The sequence below is a fragment of the Boleophthalmus pectinirostris genome, unplaced genomic scaffold (genome assembly GCF_026225935.1).
Source record: "Boleophthalmus pectinirostris isolate CB_2022bp ecotype Guang Dong unplaced genomic scaffold, ASM2622593v1 HiC_scaffold_4, whole genome shotgun sequence".
Taxonomy (NCBI): Eukaryota; Metazoa; Chordata; class Actinopteri; order Gobiiformes; family Gobiidae; genus Boleophthalmus; species Boleophthalmus pectinirostris.
Window position 1 is genome coordinate 15,514,992 of NW_026571353.1, and position 22,983 is coordinate 15,537,974.

At 38.4% G+C, this 22,983-nt stretch overlaps 3 protein-coding genes across 3 annotated transcripts; 2 read left to right on the forward strand and 1 right to left on the reverse strand.

The window, feature by feature from the left end:
• The first annotated feature begins 1,885 nt into the window (after window positions 1–1,885).
• Window positions 1,886–14,430, forward strand: aebp1b (AE binding protein 1b). Its single transcript, XM_055161640.1, has 23 exons — window positions 1,886–2,196; window positions 3,037–3,189; window positions 3,278–3,340; window positions 3,797–4,150; window positions 4,344–4,418; window positions 4,931–4,990; window positions 5,571–5,660; window positions 7,789–7,860; window positions 7,949–8,058; window positions 8,499–8,638; window positions 9,130–9,214; window positions 9,305–9,449; window positions 9,971–10,059; window positions 10,177–10,300; window positions 10,506–10,705; window positions 10,775–10,951; window positions 11,091–11,254; window positions 11,455–11,612; window positions 11,946–12,260; window positions 13,086–13,225; window positions 13,320–13,419; window positions 13,499–13,665; window positions 14,065–14,430. The coding sequence occupies exons 1-23, from the start codon at window positions 1,989–1,991 to the stop codon at window positions 14,428–14,430; spliced, it is 3,555 nt and encodes a 1,184-aa protein (XP_055017615.1). The 5' UTR covers window positions 1,886–1,988.
• A 205-nt stretch (window positions 14,431–14,635) lies between these two features.
• On the reverse strand, window positions 14,636–17,577 carry pold2 (polymerase (DNA directed), delta 2, regulatory subunit). The gene is made up of 11 exons (XM_020935395.2): window positions 17,265–17,577; window positions 16,832–17,062; window positions 16,620–16,741; window positions 16,407–16,530; window positions 16,199–16,313; window positions 15,918–16,116; window positions 15,767–15,847; window positions 15,518–15,675; window positions 15,310–15,437; window positions 15,138–15,239; window positions 14,636–15,066 (listed from the first exon to the last, which is right to left on the reverse strand). Exons 2-11 carry the CDS (start codon window positions 17,055–17,057, stop codon window positions 14,909–14,911), a joined length of 1,413 nt encoding a protein of 470 aa, XP_020791054.1. The 5' UTR covers window positions 17,058–17,062; window positions 17,265–17,577; the 3' UTR covers window positions 14,636–14,908.
• A 56-nt stretch (window positions 17,578–17,633) lies between these two features.
• On the forward strand, window positions 17,634–19,305 carry nono (non-POU domain containing, octamer-binding). Its single transcript, XM_020935396.2, has one exon. It carries the CDS (start codon window positions 17,766–17,768, stop codon window positions 19,056–19,058), a length of 1,293 nt encoding a protein of 430 aa, XP_020791055.1. The 5' UTR covers window positions 17,634–17,765; the 3' UTR covers window positions 19,059–19,305.
• Window positions 19,306–22,983: the final 3,678 nt, after the last annotated feature.

The following is a 22,983-nucleotide window of genomic DNA, read 5'->3' on the forward strand; positions in this document are numbered from 1 at the left end:
TTATATTATTTTCATTATGAATTCTACTTCTTGCGTCTGTTTGTGAGGGCTGAGTAGCATATGAAATCATGCATGAATTAAACATAAATCAGATCTAACTGAATCAGCACTAACTGGAGCTGATTTATTCATTACAAAAGCTTATAGAAATACGCTGAGTTGGCAGTTGTGTGTGTGTGTTCCTTGTCCTAGAGCTATGACAGTTCAGATGGCAAATTGATGAGCAGTAGACCGATGAATGGCAAAGAAAACACCAAATCAACGTTACGTGTCTATCATCTGCTCGATCACTTCTCTGCGCTCCCTCCTATAGGCCCCTTCCCCGTCTGTTCTTTTTCCCCCTTAAGGGTCTAAAGCTGACTTCTCAACACCCCGAGGAAAGAATGACAGGACGCCACAGAGATCAGATGGAAAGCCCAGATCCACCAACCAAAACAAGTCCAGGGCTGAAGAAGAATTTGTGCTCTGCTGTCTGTCTGTTTTCATTTTCATTCACTTTGCACTCTGCTATGATTAGTTACACTGTTTAGTTTACTCCCTCCATGTCTTCCTCCTTAAGATGGAATTCAGCCCCTTGTATTGCCTCTCTGTGGGGTCAAAGATGAAGAATTTATTTTAAGCTTCGCAAGAATATTAAACATTGACATAGCCGCATCCATTTCTCTGATGAATTAACCAGGAAAACCAAGGATGACATACTTTTTCATTGTAAATTTAAAACTATGTTTAAATTAACCTAATGATTATTTGATCATTTGCAGAGAAATAAAATCTCAACCTCACTTAGTTCTGACAAAGTCTTAGATCTCAGGACAAAAACAAAAGTTTACCACAAAGATGTGGCTAACAAAATGGAAGGACATAAAGATATAAAATGGTCAGTCTAATCATGCATACCACAATCAAACTAGCTATCAGCTTTGGATGACATATTTAAGTAAAAGTACAGATACAGAGACAAAAAAGTTACTCCAGTAAAAGTAAAAGTATCACATAAGAAAATCTACTTAAGTAACAGTATTAAAGTTCTGTTTAAAAATGTACTTAAAGAGTAAAAAGTAAAAGTAAAAAGTATTTTGCAGAGATTTTTACAATTTAAGGATGAAATGTAGTGATTTTGCTAAAGAATTTGGTTGATTTTAAGTGATTCAATTGATTTCTTAATCAATTTCATTTTGTTTGCTCGAAGTTGGGACAATAACTCAAATTAAATGTGCTAAAAATAAAGTCTCGGCCATTTCAACAGGTCTCACACATAAAGAAAAGTACTTTTTACTTTTCAGTTGAGATCTGAAATGTAGTGAAGGAGAAAGTACAGATACATGCTCTCAAATGTAGTGAAGTAAAAGTAAAAAGTATCCACTGATAAAGTACAGATACCTAAAATTTGTACTTAAGTATTGTACTTTTACTTTTGTACTTCGTTACCTTCCACTGCTGTCAATTATAAAGTATTCCTGCAAACCTTTGTTTTCTTGTTGCTTAAGTTTGAAATGGCAATATGACATAAACAATCAATGCAAAATTAACCAGGAGGCAATAAAACTCAGACTTCCCTCGTAATCCCTCATAAGGAGAGGCACCTCCTCCAGTCGTATCTTACCCGCATGTTCTTGCCCGTGCCTAAACCTGGCTGCACCTGTCCTGACTTGTTGACCCAGCTGAATCTGCCCCCCTGTCCTAAATGTTGTTTTTTCAGCTGACCACATCCACAGGACACTTGGGAGCCCACTCTTTTGGTTTGTCTAGATAGCTGGTTTTGTCTCTCTGAACATCACCTCTCCCACCCTCCTCCTTGTCCTAAAGCTTTTGCCCCCTCCCACTTGCATCTAGGTCTAGCCCTGTCTGACAGAGTGGAGGAGCCACAGATCTCTCTACAGCTGGAGTCAAGACCACATGGGAAGCTGAGGACAGTTTAAGACAATACTGGATAAGGACATATTAGAAAAAACTTCACTTTTCACTTAAGGATTGTGCAATTTGCGAGGATGAAATACCAGACTTTGCTTGCATTTGTGGTGGTCTTATTTTGTTTACTGCTGGTGCCTCAAGGTGGAGAGACTGCAGGGGGGATTGTGTCTCTCCATCACCCCCCAGAGGAAAGCAGGACGGGGGTACAGCTGTTAGACAAGTCCCCAGATGAACCTCAGACTGACCAACTAATGGACATTGGTCTAGCAGACACACTTAAGACAGGTGAGCTAAACCACACAGCAAAAGCATTTGGCATTCACCTGAGGGCGACTAATTCATTCCAGACAGCATCCTGGCAGGTGACTTTTACAGCACGGAATCTTTCCATTATCTACAACTATGTTCAACTGTTATTGCTTTGTCAGATTTTATGTGCACTTCCAGTAGTTTTTACAACCCTTAAATCAATTTACAACACAGTATATTGTTCAAGCCCATTTTATCAATACTTTTCTTGGTAGTATGTAATTGTTGGGGTGCCACTGAGTTTGGGATCAATATCACTATATCTCAATGTCACTATATCTCAAAGAATTAGAATTAAACAAGGTGGAAATTTGAAGTACCTCAGTGGTAAAGTCTGCATTCATTGAAAGGTATTCTGACACTATAGTGTGATAAAAGTTTTAGGTTTTTTTTAACCAATTATGACTCAGTAGCTTATCAGGTTCTTCCATTGCTTTTTTTGCCAATGGATCTTTATGTATATCTGGCCAGTCATGTATTTTTTGACTTTCAATCCCAACCTCTTGATAGATTTATTAGTTTCTATGAAGATTCGAACTGTGATAAAAATCTTGGATGATGAAGAAAATAATATTATGGAAATTTGTTGGATATTTAAAAAAATGTTTGCTCTTTCTTTTTATTAAAAAGCAGTGTGAAATTCATTATGGGATTGCCTCATCAAATAATTTGGCCCCAGTTTGCAGTGTTTTTTAAAAGACAGATGCCCTTCCAAACACAACCATTTTCATTTACTCTGTCTTGAAAGAGAAAAGCAGCTGTAAGTGTCAACATTAATAATCATTTTAAAAAAGTTTATTGAAAATATATCTTCAGTCAGAGTAAGAAGAGCACCAGAAGAAGGCAAAAAGAAGAAAAAGGACAAGAAAAACAAAAACAAAGACCCCAACGCTACAAAAAAACCCAAAACAGAAAAGAAGGGCAAGAAGAAGGAAAAGACAACTACCACTCTTCCCCCGACGACAACAGGTGAGGACTGGGCATTAGATCAGTGGGTAAGATGTCCACATAAATTCAGATCTAACGACAGTGTTGATCTTGTGTCTGGTGTGTGTAGCTATTCCAACTGAGCCTCCCACACAGCCAGAACCCTACACTGACTACCCCTATCCCGATCCTGGTGAGTGACATAGGCATTCTTCAGAAAACTAGTGCCTGGTTTTCTTTATTAAAGTGTGGAGTAGTGTTGTGGCCAAGACAACAAGGACTATAAACTGTGAAAATTTGCAGAGCTGTAAGCAGAGCTAGTAAGTAATGAGGTACATTTTCCAAATATTAGTTTTACTGCATGATGCTTTCACTTCCAGCTCAATAATGGCAGTCCAAATAACTATACTCTTACTAATGAGAGAGAAAGAGAGAGAAAGATAAGTTATTGATCCCAGGGAAAATTCAAGTTTAAATTAATGTGCTTCTAAGTTAGGCTGAAGGTAAAAATTGGCATCCAAAATAAACTGATTTGTGACTAAATAGTGTCCCTTCTAAACTAGATTCCAGATTTCTCTTTGCTTGAGAAGTAAAAATAGATTTGACGGTGATGTGTAACTTTTCCTTCTCTTACGTTCCACTTTGTCAGACAACGACTATTGGAAACCAGATGATGACTACTGGGGGGCTGACACAACCCCGTCCCAACCACAGACCGAGGTCCCCATTACAGAAGCCCCCATTACAGAAGCCCCCATCACAGAAGCCCCCATCACAGAAGCCCCCATCACAGATGACTTCTGGAAGCCTGATGACTACTGGAAACCTGACGAGCCTGAACCAGAGCAAACTGTGACTGATGGATATGATGACTACTGGAAACCTGACGAAACTGACCCCTATGGCCCAGTGACGGACAGCTACGATGATTGGAAAGAGCCGGACCCGACCCTTCCCCCAGATGTGGATGGGAACACCGGCACAGATGATTACTGGGATGCAAGTTAGTATATCTATCTAAGTATGTGTATACTGTATCTAAACATATCTTTCGGATCTATGACATATCCTACTGGAAGCTATATATTTCGCACTTCTTATCATTTTAGTCAATCACAACAGTTTTACTACTAATTGTTTCTACCTGATTTTGTCCTGAACACTAGATTTATATTTTTATTTTCTTTTTTTTACAGTTGAGATCCCTGATAATTTCCCTGACCCAGATGGCAAAGAAGTCAGCCCAGAAATAAAAGTTGAAACTCTCACAGGTAACATTTCTCACACCTTTAGAAATGTATCTCCAGATTTCACGTGGACCTTTCGACTCTGTGGACTTTTGTGACGCAGATAAAATGTCCTTTCCATTTGTTTTTTAAAGACTGGAGCAGATGAGTAGTAATAGTAGTAATTTATAGGGCATATGGGACTTGCATTATAGTGTCTGAGTGAGTGAACCAGGCCTACTTTCATAGCTGGGGAGTGGGTGGTTTGCTTTGGCTTTGCCTTGTCAACAAAACAGTGAAATTAAAAAGCGCTTGTCATCAGTCTACTCCTCTGTTATAAATGTAAATTAAATATTTAACAACTTAATTAGACGATGGGTGTAGCAGTAGCGTTTACATCCGTCTTAATGTAAAGCAGATGTTGTGGCTTTAGTAAATTAGAGCTATAACCTGTAAAACTTTGCAGATTAAACATGTAATCTCCTCAAAACTCTCCTTTATATTTGTCTTAAAGAAAGTGACTGACAATTGACCTGGTTTCATGTTTGTTTTTGCAGAAGAGCCCACTACCATAGCTCCACATGAGGGGACCTGGTATGACGACTATGAAGACTATGGTATGAGTATGTACATAAACACAAGATATTTAATTATATAGTGTACAGTATCACATAGTTGAGGATGGAGAAACAAAAAGAAGATAGCCACTCCCAGGTCAGATGGCAACATTTTGTTAGTATAAAACAAATTATTACAAAGTGTAATTAGTAGGTACACATGATTTCTAATCCATATTATCTTTTATTCTAATCCTAGACCGTGCAGAACTATTTTGTGTGGATTTTATGTTCTCCACTAGTTACAACGCCATCTACTGACAAATAAGTAGTTGTAGCAGTAATAAAGTACTCTCAGTTGAAAGGACTAAGAAACTGTAAGAAAATTTAAATGGCAAGTATAAAATACATATTGATAAGGTTCAACATATGTGGAGTTCCCAGTTGGAATATTTCTTCCAAAAACAGTCAGTTTGCCTTATACTGGCACCTGACCTCTATTTTTCATATATTGAATTTCTTAATTATTGACTGCATTTAGTCCAAAGGAAAAATAAGAGAGGGACAATATGCATTCACAGTATATAAACATACAGTTTCTTATCCCTTAATAATTACTGTGTTTTTATTTTGTGCTCAGGGAAAAAGGAGACAGACAGTGAGACAGACTCAAAATGGATGGAAAAAGAACGAGAGCGAGCGGAGAAGGAAAGAGAGAGAGAGGAGAAGGGTAAGGCAACCCAGATGTGAACTTTTTGTTGCATAACACAGAATTCATAACTCCTTCAACAATCATGTCAGACAACATATGATACTGTAGTTGCTAAAGCAAAGAATGTGGCCTTTGACCAGAGTGGTAAAATACAGCAGATAACAGCTTTAGTATTATAGCTGTAAACTTTAATGTAAGGTGATCCTCCATTCAGACAAGAGAATGCAGGTTAGGCTATGTTAAATACAATATATGTTAAATAATACAAATGTATAGAAAATAAAACAAAGAGTTCAAGACACATGAAGACCATGTTATTTTAATGTGTTTATTTAGGTCCTTGGCCATGCTGTACTACCAATAGCCATGCAATATTGTTTTGTCATGGTTTTTTTGGAGAAAGTATGCTTATGTACACTGATAACTGTAAAAATATTATATAAACAGTGTGTATAAAGCAAAAACAAAGCATTTATTGTGTGTGTTGGAGACATGTATTTGAGAAAAGCCAGGTCAATACTCTGCTATCTCCACACAGGAGATTAGTGTGAGTGATAGGGATGTGCAGCAGCCGGGATAAATTAAAACTAACGAAATGGGACAAGATACAAATGCAGTGATGTTGTAACTGTATAATCCTGATCACAGCTCTCCACTTCACACATTTGGGTTTTGCCACGTGTCAGCCCTTCTGTGTGTCAGGCAGGGTGAGTGAGTGCAGTGATGTAGTTTTAATATATATGAAACTTTTAGGATGGGGTCAAAAGGTCATTTCCTGTGAGTTAGGTTCAGTGCAAGTGTTAAAGGTGACATTCATTTGCAGCTTTTGTTATTTTTTTTTCAATATTGTGTGTCACATCAAAACAAAGCATTCTGCTGGGCAAATGTTTTAGAGAATTGTGAACATTTAAAATAGTGACTGCCAGTAAAGGACTAGGGTATCTAACTATACACACACAAAATATGTGTTAAACCACTTCATTATGGTGAGATATAGAAGATGCATGTCTCAAAGGGAAAAAGACATTTACTTCTTCTCATTTTGAAGATATTTAGTTATATGTCAGGAATAGTTATGTTTGATTATATGTAGTATCAGTACTTTTGCACCATCTGTGGTCTCTGTTTTTTCACTTTTAGTGTGTCTTTTTCTGATTTAAGACTTATTTACTTACATTTTCCAAATATGTACCATTATCACTTTATGTTGCCAGGCTATTGAACAGACTGATTAAATGTGTTATATTGATAATGGATTAGATATGGCAAGCCTGTAATAGTATCAAAAGCAACAGAAAACGCACACCAAGATTCCTGCAGAGGTGCAAATGCAAGGAGCAGCCAGATCAGGGTGAAAAAATGCATAGCACACTCGGCTGGCCGATGTCCAAATACTTTTTTATTAACAAAAATAGAAAAGCACTCAGAGAGCGCAGACCTCCGCCAAGGACTACCCCCATTTTTTATATAAATTGCGATAAAATCAGTCTTCTGGATCAGATCCGGATCAGCCTTTGGAATATGAAAGAGGATCCCATTGTCCATCCCTGAGTCAAATTTCATGGGGTTTGGTCAATAATTAACCGAGATATTGAGAAACAAAATTTTTGGCCCCATTTACCACAATGTTAACTAAAATTTCAAAGTGATCCAGAATCCAGGATTTCTTCCGGATCACCCCCAAAATGAAATCAGTTCTTCATTTTCACATTTCCAACAAATCCTGAAAATTTCATCAAAATCGGTCCATAACTTTTTGAGTTATGTTGCTAACAGACAAACAAACAAACAGACAAACGCCGGCAAAAACATAACCTCCTTGGCGGAGGTAATAACGTTTTGGCAAAAAAAGCCTTCATCAGATATTTTTTTCTTGTCTTGGACCACTGTGGTCCAAGACAAGAAAAAAATATCTAAAAATATTTTGTTAATAAAAAAGTATTTGGACATCGGCCAACCGAGTGTGCTATGCATTTTTTCAAGCCTGTAATAGTAACCATGATTTTGCATGCTCTGAATGTAATCTGGCTTGGAGAAACATCTGGACTGGTTTTACTGTGATTCATTTTTTCAGCCAAGAAGAGAATATTGATTGAATAAATATGAGGACATACCTCAGATAATTTGTTTAATATTTTAATTTCAGAACGATCTAAGAAACTAAAGGAGGCAGAGGAACGTGCCAGGAACAGACCACGGATCTACAAAGAGCCAAAAAGTAAATCACAATTTCCTCATGTATCAACAACAGATTTACCAGTTATATTGATATCTTATTTTAGTCTGTTAATTTCTGTTTTCATCAGTATGTCCTCCATTGGGCATGGAGTCCCACAGGATTGAACCAGATCAGCTCTCTGCCTCCTCTGTGTCCCAGTACAGGTTCTCGCCCCAGAGGGCACGTCTCAACATGCAGGTACCCCCTCCACACATACCCTGTCCTGGTCTGCTCTGTGCTCCTGACTGAAGCCATCACTTACTACTACTGCCAAGGCTCCAAATAAACACTAGTTGCAAGACACATGTTGGAAAATAATTATTGTTATTCCTGAGCCAGTCGGTTTCATTAACTCTATGTCTATAGTAATTCAAGAAAGACTTTAGGAATGACCCAACTCTATTAACTATTATACTAGGATCTAGGCTAATTCTCCCTGTATTATCTAAGCATGTAGTCTAGACTGCCTGGAAATTAACTATTACTAACCCGGTAAAAATGATCTGTGTAATACAACTTGAGCAAATAAAACATTTATAAGTACTATATTGACCTATATTGTACACTGTGTGTCAGCCTTCACATTGTATTAATTATACTCAAACTGTTTTATTTCATCTGGTCTATGTGGTTCCCAGGCCTCCGATGACGAGGACAGTATGAGAGGTGGAGCATGGTGTGCGAACTCCGATGATCGAACGCACTGGTTTGAGATTGATGCTCGAAGAGAAACAGAGTTCACTGGGGTCATAACACAGGGAAGAGCCTCTAATAATGAGTAAGAGCTTACACAAACACTTTACATATACAGTACACATACATTCTTGTATGTAGCTAGACAACCTCTAACTTAAAGGTGCACTATGTAACTTTTCGGTTTGGGGTCTGTCACCTCATCGCTTCTATGGAGATGTTATTGCTCTGCTTAGAATGTTCCACAGTGTGGCATTAAACAGATCTACATTACATTTACCTCTCCACAGATCTGACCTGTAACTTGGTCTGGTTTGTCTCCATGATGATAGAAAGGTTTAATACCATACTGTGAAACATTCCAGACAAAGCAATCTCCACGAAGAAAAGCATTTGACGGACCCTCCACCAGAAAAATTATGCAATGCACTTTTAACTTGATGAGAGGACAGATACATTTCTTATATCAACAAATTTGAACTCATATTTGCTAAATATTATGCCATTTTATTTGTATGTACAGCATTTTTGTCGACTTGTGCATGTAATTATGAGGCTAACCATGTTTTCCTTCAGGAGTGATTTTGTGATATCATACTTCATCGCCTTCAGCAATGACAGCAGAGAATGGACCACTATTCACGACGGATATGATGACTGGGTGAGTTGAAAATGAATAAAACTATCCTAGTCATTGTCCTCTGCTTTTGATGTAAATATAAATTCTTTTTCTGTTTTGTTTTGTTTTCAGTTATTTTTTGCAAACAATGATAAGGACACTCCAGTAATGAACCGATTGGCTGAACCAGTTTTGGCTCGTTACATCCGCATCATCCCTCAGAGCTGGAATGGGTCACTGTGTATGCGCCTGGAGGTCCTGGGTTGTCCCGTTCTGGGTGGGCATCTGAATTTTAATGGCACCTATCAAACCTTAAAGGGCCCATATTACTCTGCTTTTTGATCTAGGTTATAATGTTATTTCCTCATCACAAACATACCTGGCGTTGTGTTTTGTTTCACACAATGTTTAACACACAAATATTTAGGCTGTATTCTTCTTTCAAACAGAAAACTCTGTTCCACCTTGTAATGTCATGTGGTAATACAGAAAGTGCTCCACTGTGTGTTTAAACTCCGTAAAACTTCACTAGAATCATTTGGATAATTTCAGCCATGGAATTGCAAATCTCTATTGAATAAATGGTAAAAGGAGCTGTTAACTTGAAAACTACCACTACCTGACATTACAAGGTGAAACAGAGCATTTTGAGCTTTGGAGATGTAGACAGATAAAACAAAACAGAACTCCAGGTTTGTTTTAATGAGATGACAGCATTATAACTCACAAGAGTAAATTTTGCGTAATATAGGACTTTTAAGGAACAATAATAACATATTGGAATGTGAACCCTCTCAGATCCAGCTGAAGTTCAGTACAGACAGAATGAAGTTACTCCGGTGGATTACCTTAAATTCAAACACCACAGCTACTCAGACATGGTTGTTGTGAGTATATATATTGTGCTTTATTAAGAAAATTATGTTTGTATATTAGACTGCATGTAACATCGAGCAACATTGATACATTTCAGTCTTTTGTTAATTGAGTTGTGTGTTTTTTAGCTGATGAAATCCGTTCATGACGAGTGTCCAAACATAACCAGCATCTACAGTCTTGGTCGCAGCTCTAATGGACTGGACATGATTGCCATGATCATCTCTGGAAATCCCACAGAACATGAAGTAGGCAAGTAGATAACACTAAAATGTATTTATTGGCATCCTGTATAAAGGATCGAATGAAACTTAAAATTGAATGGTACTACTTTCTAATGTATTTTTATATTATGCTATATTAATCTCAACTTGTTACAGAGAGCAGTAAACTTTTGGAAAAGTTTTGGATTTCTGTCTTAGTTTGAACTTTTCAGTGTTAATCACTGCCTCCCCAGGTGAGCCCGAGGTCCGGTTCACGGCAGGCCTCCATGGAAATGAGGCAGTGGGCAGAGAGCTGCTTCTGTTGTTGATGCAGTTCCTGTGTAAAGAGTACAAGGACCGAAACCCAAGAGTACAGCGCCTAGTCGAGGGGATTAGACTTCACCTGGTGCCCTCCCTCAACCCAGATGGACAGGAGAAAGCTTTGAAACGGTCTGTGAGGCAATCCAGGACATACCTAAAAGTTAAACTGTATTATTATTTATTACTTTGTGGTCTTTTACAGGGATCAGAACTGAGTGGCTGGACCACAGGTCACTTCACAGAGGATGGTTTTGACATTTTTGAGAACTTTCCAGATTTGAACACAATCTTATGGGATGCTGAAGACAAAGGCCTTGTGCCAAAACTGGTGCCAAACCATCACATACCAATCCCAGAAAACGTGGAGGCCAACAGCTCAGTAAGGAATGTTTTAAATGTTGTAATTGTACACATAGTAAGCAGTGATTCTGTCACATTTGACTGTATGGGCAGACAGACAATGGTGCTTGGGGTTAGCCAGAACCATTTCTTTGATCTTGACTGTCTTGCTCTTTCAGATTGCAGTGGAGACCAGGGCCATAATCTCATGGATGAGAAGCTATCCATTTGTGCTGGGAGCAAACTTCCAGGGCGGGGAGTCAATTGTGGCCTATCCTTATGACAACTTGCGCATGAACAAACCTGCAGAGAACCAGAGAGCCCACAGCCGCAAGAAGAGACAGTAAACTATAGATTTTTTTTACATTTTTATAATATATTCCACTGTACTTTATAAACTGATTACTTATCTCAAAACCTGTGCTACTTTACCTTGCAATCATTTGACCCTATAACATTTATGATGCTACAAAAAAAATATAGTTGCTCATCTTATTTTCATTTTGCAAGTTCTTCCTAATAGCTGTCCCATATTGCTTGCAGGTATGAGGAAGAAGACCAGTTTGATGTGACAGAATGGGGCAGAGGGTACCAGGAAGAGCCAGAGGAGGAGTGGAGGGGCAGAGGATACGCAGAGCCAGAGGAGGAGTGGCGCGGGCACAGATATGACCACGGTTATGATCGTGGATACGAACATGAGCGTGGATATGAACATGAGCGGGGGTAGGCATGGGACCTTATTGAAATTTGGTGTATGATTAAATTACAAATGTTATGGATAAGAAATTGTAATATTATTAGGTTCAATATTTAAACAATTGTTATATTATTGTACTTTGTTATAAGTGAAAATAACAATGATCTAGAAGAGGACATCATGGATAAGTAGCTTTTTTATGCATATTCTGGTGATGAAAATGGTCATTATCTTTGTTGGCGTTTATTACAATTATATAAAATGTGCCACGAATAATTATTGCAGACTTTTATCAGATTTTTTATCACAATATTATTGTTTATTGTCCCATTCTTAGATCGTGGATATGAGCATGAGCGTGGGTATGAGCATGAGCGTGGATACGAACATGGATACGAACCAAGCCAGGGGTACGGACACAGGGAAGAGGAGGATGAGGAGAGGCGAAGAGGAGATGGAGGAGGAGGGTATGCAGAACCAGAAGATGAGCCCAGAGCAACAGCAGATGAGTCTCTGTTCAGATGGCTAGCAGTTTCCTATGCCTCCACTCACCTTACCATGACACACAACTACCACGGGTCCTGCCACGGAGATACAGCAGCTGGGGCGTATGGCATTGTCAACAGAGCCAAGTGGAAGCCTATCACAGGAAGTAAGAATATCACAATGTACAGCCCTACATCAATCATCAATGTAAAATTTTAATTAATTTGGAAGAACATTTTGATTGTCAACAGATATAGTTAGTTACGGTTACTGAAACTGATGTGTAGTATTAGAAACTGGGAAAAATAGGTTGTGTGGTTGTCAGTCCAGTAGTGCACTCAGTTATCCTTGGGCAAGACACTCCAACATAGAGTGGTAACTTCAGTCCATTTAGGGTCTGTCAAATGCTTTTCTTCATGGAGATGTTTTTGCTTTGTTTGGAATGTTTCACAGTATGGCATTAAACATTTCTGTCTTCACGGAAACCAAAGCAGACCAAGTTACAGATTAGATCTGTGGAGAGACAACCTCGCTCAGTCAGAATGCTTTTTTTTCTATGTAATTTTGTGCTATAAAACACACAGGTAATTGAATAAATGTGAGGTAGAGCTGTTTAATGTCATGTTGTGGAACATTCTAGGCAGTGACATATCCATAGAAAAAGGCAAGTGATGGACCTTCAACCAAAAAGTTACATAGTGCACCTTTAAATAGCAGGCTTTGACCCAAAGATTACTCAGTATTAAAACATAGCTGTTGTGAATCCATGATTATTAATTATGTGAAATTAAAGTCATCAGCCAAGCAGGAGAAGAGCAGCTGAGGCTTCAATATTAGCCTACCACCTCTAGGTATGGCCTGGATGGATAATGCTTTAGGCATATTGAAACGTGTGAGGTTAAAGGATAAATTATAATTATAAATTAGGTTACTCACTTCGCATTTGATCATAGCATACTCTAGTGGTCAGTATATGCATTGCTCTTCCTAGGCATGAATGACTTCAGTTACCTACACACCAACTGTTTTGAGCTGTCCATTTTCCTGGGCTGTGACAAGTTTCCACATGAGAGTGAACTGATGCGAGAGTGGGAGAAAAACAGAGAAGCAATGCTCATTTTTTTGGAGCAGGTCAGTTGTGCTTTCAAATCATATTTTATGCACTATAGACAGTACAATAGTTAAGTCACTTACCATTGTGATGTTTATTTTTTTGTATTAAAAGGTACATCGTGGAATAAGGGGCATTGTGAAGGATGAGCAGGGCAACCCAATAGGAAATGCCTCAATTTCAGTAGAAGGAGTAAACCATGATGTCACCACAGGTCAGAAGAAAAGACCAGAAAAAAATCATTCATAAAACTACTATAAGCGCAATAACACGTTTTTGCTCTTTATTTGCAGCTCCATCAGGGGACTACTGGCGGCTGTTGAACCCAGGGGAATATCGCGTGACTGCCCGAGCAGAGGGCTTTTCTCCAAAGACTCAGCTGTGTGTGGTTGGATACCAGCCTGGAGCAACAGCCTGTAGCTTCAACCTTGCCAAGTCCCACTGGGACCGCATTAAACAGGTATGACATTAGCAGTACCCATTTGCATGCACTTGCAGCATATAATCCAGTGGAGTTTGATCAGATCTAGACCAGATTTGCACTTCAGGTGAGGCTTATTTATTTATATAGGCTTATATATTTCAGTGCGCTTTACATTCTATAACAGTTGTCTTTCCTATAAGAGCTATCAAACGCATAACTCACTGTGGACTTTCTTGGTCTTTTTGAACAATGTTTGTCCTACTTTTAATTGTGCCTTACCAAAAATTATCCATCTTAAGACAAGTCAATAATCAAGAAAAAAATATTGTAAAAATTGTAGCATAACAATACTGCTTACCAAGCATCATGTGGCAAAAATCCTCTATTCACCATTCATCACCTTTGGCTTATCTTTTAATCATTTGTCCTGTACAGATCATGGCTCTTCATGGAAATAAACCAATCCGCCTGGTCGGCAACACCAGAACCAGTGTGGTCCATGGGAATAGGGTCAATGGGAACAGGCGTGTGGTTGTGAATAGTGGTTCACGGCTGAACCCAGAACAGCAGAGGAGGATCAGGATAGCCCGTATTCGTCGCCTTCGCAGACAGAGGTTACTGAGACTGAGAGCGACTACAACTACATTACCTCCAACTACTACAACTACAGTTCCCACAACTCCTGAGACCACTACTTCCTGGTACGACTCATGGATGATAGAGGGACAGTCTTCCACGCCTGGAGGGTTCACAGACTCCATTCTGGATTTTAACTATGAGTACAAAATTGATGACTATTAAAGCAACATCTGCTCTTACAACTCCCTTTTCCCTTCTCACTGCACTGTTGATACAAAAATGAGGTTTGTTTGTTTGAATGCCTGTCAGGCTTTGAGAATTCACTCTAAACATTACATATTGTTATTTGTGTATAAATAAAATGTCTCTTTTTATAAATAGACCTATTTATTCTTGTTCAGTCGCACCACATGTCTGTTTCATACAATTACATTTTGTGATGTTTATTTTGGACACATTAAAACAATTTTGACAGTGCAGAGGTTTGGATTATTTACATTGCAACCAGTTATAACAAGTCAATATTTTTCTTAGATGGTGACAGTCAGAAATTATTTATCATGTTACTTCATTGTTAGAAAATAAACTGGATACAAACTTTAGTATAAAATTGTGTTTGAATGCTCATCCAGTCACTGGCAAGATCTTTTTGAAGTATAGCTGACATCTTTTTACATACCCTGTTTTTATTATTAACATATTAGTGGCTAATGTTCATCTCGCTCTCCTCATTGTCAGCGGTAAAAGCACAGAAGTTGACTGGCTCACATTCAAGAGTGCGCAAGTTGACCATGCACGCTGTCTGTGTGCTACTGAACTCTGGGATGGCTACCAGCAAGACTTCCTGACCTTCTGGGCCTGTTGCAGATGAGAATACAATGAATAAAAAGAAATGTTGGTAGACTACATATTACAGAGCATACACAAACCTTTAATGATCTTTGAGTCAAAGGATGGTGCATTACCACTGAAGTACACATGGGGACAATCTTGCAAAATGAAGGGATCCTTTAGGTAGAATGGATAACAACCTGTGAGGAAAAAAACACGTTATGACTCTGGAAGAACAAGGGGAGCAGTACAGTAGAAGTCATTACAAACCTAAGGTATCAGGTGCAGTTGGTGCAAGATGTCTTAGATGTAGAGTTTCTTCCAATATTTCTAGATGACTGCTTAAACTGCTGTATTTCTGTATGTCAATAACATTTTGACCGGATGTTCCCAAAAACCTTGATTAAAAACAAGAAACTTACTGAATAACTGACACACAATATTGATAATGCACTTGTACACTTCATATGTGTCTCACCTCACTCCATCTATGTCAGCTTGGAATGGGTTGGGGGCCAGTTGTAATGTGGGATATGCAGAAGACATAGGGAGCATACAGCGGTGCAGAGGCTGCTGAGGGAGGGTGTAGTTAGTGGGATCATACTGGCCTGGCATTACATCAACTGGAACAGAAGACTGAAAAAAAAGAAAGGGAAATATTTTTAAAGTAAACATCTCTAGGTGTTAGGTAATTGCCAATGTATAAAAAGTAATACTTGTAAAGTACCACAAGCTGAAGCAGAAGATCATCCAAAAGACGCATGGCATCTACACTTCCTGCCTGGGTTTTCTTTGTAAGGTATTTGGCCTTAATAGAAGAGACTTAGAAATAATTTCCCTGAGTATATCGAAAATGTAACCAGAGCAAAGATGAATACCTTTGTCGATGAGTCTTTGTCCTGGGTGTGTTGACTGAGTAGATTTCCTGCCAAAAGAACTCTGGATATAGTTGATGCACCACTTTGCTCTCCTTGGTCACCTAACTGTCCAGTAATCATATCCACCAACAGTTGCAATCCCAGCAGACTGTCAGCCTGGCTACCTCCCAGACCAAGTCCTGAGACTAGCAGCACAAATCTGTAAGGACAAACATACAATCAGAAACTATGCAAGTAAACATGTGAAACATGTGTTTATTAATTTGGTTATATTTAGGCACCTGTCAGTGCTAAGTGCTGGCCGAGGTGTCTGAACTGGAAACTCAGCGGTACAAAAGTCTTCAACTGTGAATTTCCCATCAATTGTCTCAGCTCCATGTATAGCAACAACAGAGCCTAATGCAATAACAATATACAAATGAAATGTGTTCTTGAAACTCATTGAGTGTGAACACTGGAAGAGAACAGAAAATCAAAAGAATTTAAAACCTGTGAAACACTTGTCTCTGTCAATTTTTCCTTCTAGTTTGATTCTTTGGAGCTCATCTTCTAAAATCAGCTCGTCTGTATCATTTATGTACTTGGTGCGTGGAGGCTGAGGCAGAAGATTATGCTGAAAAAACAAGAGAAAACAAACATATCAAATACAAATACAAAATAGTATGACCAAAAAATATAACCATGTCCATAAAGAGTGCAGACCTCTTCACTAATCTCTTTTAGAATTGATGGCTGTAACTCCATACGTTTGAACAAAGTTCCCACAATGCAACACTGCTCTCCTGTCTGAAGATCACAAAGCTTTCTGATGGTAACTTCAGACCCTTAAGAGATGCAAATACAAAATATTAACACACACATATATACATATAAAATTACTGTCGGGTGTTTTTTTTTATTACACATTTACTAACCCCATTTCTGCTTGGCTCTCTCTGTAAGCAAAGGTCTCATCTCCATCAGTCGTGCTGCGTAAATGTGTGCATATTGGCGATTGAAGCTTCGCTCTCCAACGCTGTAACGCTCCGAGCAGAGGTTGTAAACGGGGGACACTCTCTGATACGAAGGCAGCTGCTCATCAGAGGCAGGAGGGCAAAGCACAGTGGAGCCCTCCTTCTGGGCACTTATGTCAGAAAACATGGTCACTGCAGAGATGTAAAATTGGGAATAAGGTTATTTTGTGACATTCTTGCGTCATATAGCTAAACATACATTTTGTAGACACGTTGAATATTTAAGACATGTTCGACTTGATTTGCTAATTGGCTTTGCACAAGTGTAATGACAACAAACATGCACTTTCATCAGTTTATCTGGCTATTGTCAAATTTTGATGCACGTTCTTACCTTAAAATGTACACTTTAGAATCGGTATTTGGCGTTTGTCTGATGTTCCTCGTCCTCTGTCAGACAACATGAAACTCTTCCCGCGAATTCACTAAGTCGGGAGAGTGTGATCTCGCGAGAAAAGTAATAGAAGAAAAGACAAACAAGAGGCTTCTCCGTGGCATTCGGAGGGAAATTGCTGTGTTTTACACCCTCATAATGCGGAATACAAATGCCAGCACTTGTACGTAAGCGAATAATGGTATGTATAATTATGACAACAATGTTCTTTAACAGTGGATAAAACACGAATAGATTCCATGACAAAACACAACACCCCCCTACCCCCCGTCTTGACGCGTTGAAATGACGTCACTTTTCCGTCTCACGTAAACCAGGTCACAATAGCGTTTCTGCAAGAAGATTCGCCATTTTAGCAGCTCTTTGTGAGCCACGGCCTGCACTTGAGGTTGTGTTTATTATTCCATCAATTCTCTCCTTTGTGTTTTAGTATTTTTTGAAATGCAAGGAAATAGGGGCCCGCAGCACAACCACGGCGCTAATCGCCACTCTACTGGGCATCCGGAGCATGGGCACGGCGGCGGAGCGAACAGCAATGGCCAGCAGCCCGACTCCTCCGAGCACAAGAGCGTCAACGAGTCTCTCACCTTGGATCTGCAAAGCTTTAGGAAGCCGGGAGAGAAAACATTCACCCAGCGATGCAGGCTGTTCGTGGGTAACCTCCCTCCAGGCGTTAGCGAAGAAGAGCTGGAGACCTTGTTTGCAAAGTATGGAAAGGCTAGTGAGATTTTCGTCAACAAGGAAAGAGGCTTCGGCTTCGTCCGGTTGGAGACGAGGATCATCGCAGAGATTGCAAGAGCTGAGCTCGACGATACTCCCTTCAGGGGGAAACCGATACGAGTGAGGTTTGCTACTCATGGTGCAGCACTGTTAGTGAAGAATTTGCCAGAGTTTGCGTCAAACGAGCTTCTAGAGGAGGCCTTTGCTGTCTTCGGTCAAATCGAAAGAGCAGTAGTGATAGTGGACGACCGAGGCAGGCCAACGGGGAAAGGAATTGTGGAATTCACCTCAAAGCCAGCTGCCAGAAAAGCCTTGGATAAGTGTGGTGATGGCGCCTATCTCCTCACAGCTTTCCCACGACCTATTACAGTTGAGCCAATGGAACAACTGGATGAAGATGAAGGTTTGCCAGACAAGCTCATTAACAAAAACCAGCAGTATCACAAAGAAAGGGAGCAGCCCCCACGGTTTGCACAGCCGGGCACCTTTGAGTACGAGTATGCCATGCGCTGGAAAGCCTTGATGGAGATGGAGAAGCAACAGTATGAGATGGTGGACCGTAACATGAAAGAGGCTCAGGAGAAACTGGAGACAGAAATGGAGGCTGCAAGACATGAACACCAGGTGATGCTGATGAGACAGGACCTGCTGCGACGTCAGGAGGAGCTGAGGCGGATGGAGGAGCTTCACAGTCAGGAGGTGCAGAAGAGGAAGCAGGCAGAGCTGCGGCGTGAGGAGGAGCTCCGGATGCGAAACGAGGAGATGATGAAGAGGCAGCAGGAGGGCTTCAGAGGGAACTTCTCTGAGGGCAGAGAGCCTGACATGAGGATGCACATGGGTATGCCCATGAACAGGAACTCAATGGGGGGCAACTCTGGCCAGTCTGGAGGAGCTGAGGGCAGCCCTGTAATGTCTGGAAATGGCAACATGCCCGGGCCAGGACAGGGGGGCTTCCCCAGAGGCCTTCCTGGATCGGGGGACTATGTAGTACCTAACAAACAGCGCAGGTTCTGAAATGTGTCTTTCACCCTGTTTTAAAAAAGTTCACATTGTGAGCATTATTGTTAAAATTGCATGTTAATTTTTTTACTTTTTATTTGTACTTGTATAGCCTACATTTTGTACTAAAATGTCCATGACTCTCAAAACAAGGATTATTTTACTGTATTTCTCATGCAAATGTGACTACTCATAGGGATAGATTTTTTTTGTCCAAAATATGTTGACTTTTCTGAAATAAATTTATTTCTTTCCCCTGAAATGTATTTTTAATTGTGTGAAATAACTTAATTTAAGAAATCAAATTAATTATTAAGAAAAAATTAACATAATTTCTCTTGCAGTCAGAGATCATTGCGTGCTGTAAATTTATAGCATAAAGCACATTTTTACTGCCTCCTCCCATTATTCAAGCAGATAGACCTGGTTACAGTGTTGAGAAGTAACTATACATGCACAAAGAATATGTATTCTGAATACTAATTTTGAGTAACTATTCCAACGCTGTGACTTTTTCATGAGCTTGTATTAAGAAAACAGTTACTTTTGTAAAATCAAAGGAATATATAATGATATGTAATTTAAACTTCAAACTGCACATACTGGGAACAATGGAAAACAGCTCTTATGATGACTGCATGTGTGATTTTCGCATTTCCACACAGCAATAGGAAATACTTTTAGCTGAAACAAATATAAAGCTGTTTTGTACACTACATTATAATAATGTACATTATAATTTAAATGCAGCTTGATGTAAAAGTATTCTATGCATTCAGAATACAATCCTCTGATTGCCCCATGTTTTGAAATAGACATTTAATTTTATTCTGTAATGTAAATTACTCTGAGCTGCAATTCATTTACATTGTGACCTGTTAAAAAATATCAAAAAAGAATCCCTATATTGCAGGTACCTTTATATTAAAACATCCTATTCTATATAATACTTTATTGCCTATTTATTTATGCTTTGAATAATCATATAAATATGCTATGATCATAAAGTTTCTGTATTACTGAGTGATGCTGTATTTTTTTAAATGTAGAAACTTCCATCTGACTCATTCTGATTACACTGTGACCTCATACATGCTGTCTACAATGCATTTTCACTTTCACCAACCTGTATCACACACATTTAATTATTTTAGATACAGCATTAAAGCTATGTCCAAAAGTTTGAAGAAGGCATACAATTATTTAGGTTTGTATAATTTCAATACAATCAAGGGCTCTTTACATGCTCAAGATATGTTATATATAACCACATTAAATTGCTGTTGTAAATGTAATGCATTCCACCTCACCATTTTAGATGGGCTAAATGAAGTAAGAGACAATTAAATTATTCAGACATTTGTTTACAAACCTTTTTGTACTGAGCACCTTCTAAGGTTTTCTCACACTCTCAGTGCCCCTTTACTTGGATAGAAGGTTGAAAAATATGCTATATTGTCCACTATTTCTATTACATTATCTTATTTTGATTGATTATTGGTGTTTGAAATCTTCCAAAACATTCTCAAGGATTAAAAATGTAGCAGTCTTACAAATAACATTTTTATTCAATCAACCTCAGAAAGAAAAACTGATTTAAATTACACCTAAAATATGTGCTTGTATAAGATTTATAACTTATTTTCAGAAAATGTCTGACTTTCAACCCTCATGCTCTCCTTGGGCTCACATTGACCCGAAGAATTTTTTTTTCTCCTTCCTGCTGTCTTGGGGCAGGTCAATCAGACCCAAAAATTTATTATAAATAAATTCTTGCCAGGTGAGAAAATAAATATTTTTGGGCCTGATTGACCCGCACCAAGAGAGCGGGAAGGGAAAAAAAATAATTTGGGTCAATGTGACCCCAAGGAGAGCGTGAGGGTTTTTTAAACTTAAATAAACAAACTGGACCGAGAGTCACAATATTTGGCTTGGCTCCTGATGACTTGTTTAGTTTTCTGTCTTGGTTGTACATTTGCCCAGTATTGCCTTGTGAAAGTTTGTTGACTAAAAAAAAGGTGTGTGAAGGGTCATAATTAGGATACCTTTGATTGAACTTTTGCTTATATGGGACCTTATGAAGGAAGCTAACCCTCACCTATCAAAGAGTTTACGATAATAATGGGCCGCTGGCACAACAAGAGTTCCATAAATAATGATAACAACCGGGCCATTAAAAGCAGTCTGATTGGATCTGAATATTGGGTCAGCCATCTGCAGATGCTGAGTGAAAGTCCAGGGTGGAAAAACAGATAAAAAAAATAATAACGTTCATGTTCCAGGTCAAGAAAAGTAGGCAGCAGAAGTTTATGGAAGCAAAATGTGTTTCCATTCAAGACTACACATTCTATTCTTTTTGTCCATATTTAGAAACAATATGGTTTCTAATAGTTATTGAAGAAAAATTTGAATTTTGTTGTTTTCCACAGCATCCACACCATAATTCAAACTATGCCTTTTACTGATGATTTACAGAAAAAAAAAATCTACAGAAACAGGCAGTGTCCATTATCCATTATCCATTTTAGACTATGGAAACACAACTTGTATACAGGCAACTGCACATGTTTTAAAACCACTAGATGCTCTCTACAACACTAAGGTTTATTACATGCAATGGCTACCATACACATCACTGTGTTTTATACCAAAAGGTTAGATGGCCATCTCTCACAGAGATGTGATCAACACTACAGAAACGGCCTTTTTACTTAATGTCACTTAATGTTGTTTTAAATCCACAATGTCACAAACACAGCAGCACTTTATATTACAAGTTCCATTTGTTAACAGGGAACTGAGTCAGAGTACTTTTAATTACTATGGCCCATACATATGGAACAAACTGCAGTCATCTTATCAATCAATATCAGTCAATATAAAAGAAATGGAAACATTTCTTTTATATTCCATTTTAAATGACCGGTTTGATTGTTTTAATTTATCTTATATTGTGTATTTTATTCATTGCCTCATGCTAATATTGCATTTTATTTTATTTTATTGTTTTTATTATTATTGTCATTATAATATATTCTAATGTATAATGTCTTTGTATGTATACAGGGCACTGTTGTAAAAGAGAGACTCTCAACTGGTCTCCCTGTTTAAAGGTTAATTAAAATAGAGCCTATATGGTAACATGGACTGCAGTTTTTTGTTTTTTTTTAACTGTCTTTTTTGACATCTGTTTTTTCCCTTCCCCTTCATTCGGAGAATTTGAGTGTTTTATAGTCAGCTTCAGCTGAGTACCGTGACATGTCAAAACCATATTATCTCATCTTATCATCTTTCTTGTCTTCCCCATCTGAGTTGATCACAGTTTGGCCTGATATCTTTCACATTACTTGGGCGGACCTTGGTTATTTGTTTTTCTCTGCTTCTGACCTTGACCAAGATAAGTTGATAAAGTTAATATTCTTGAGGGGTGGCCAGGTGTGTCATCTTATCATCCTGCAACCAGATCTGTGTGTTTCATGCCATAATATATCCAGAAAACTAATTTTAGCACCAGTTGTGAAAGAAAAACCAAGTACTTACGGACTTAAGTAAAAGTATCACATGAAAAAATTCACTTAAATAAAAGTATTAAAGTGCCTGTTTAAAAATACACATAAAAGTCTTCAAATTTAAATAGATCTTTTTTTTCCCTAGCTGTTTTTCTTCGTTTATTTTTGTTTGCTCAAACAACAATTGTGTTACAAATTAACCCTCAGCCTTTTCAGCTGGTCTCAGACAATAAATAAATAATAAAACATACTTTTACATTTCAGTCCTGCTCATAAAAAAATAAATATATATATATATATATATATATCCACTTTCAAATCCACTTTCAAATGTACTTAAGTAAAGTACAGATACGTACAATTTTTAACTTAAGTACAGTACAACCTCATTACTTCATTACATTACACCCCTGCTTAGCACTTACCCAAAA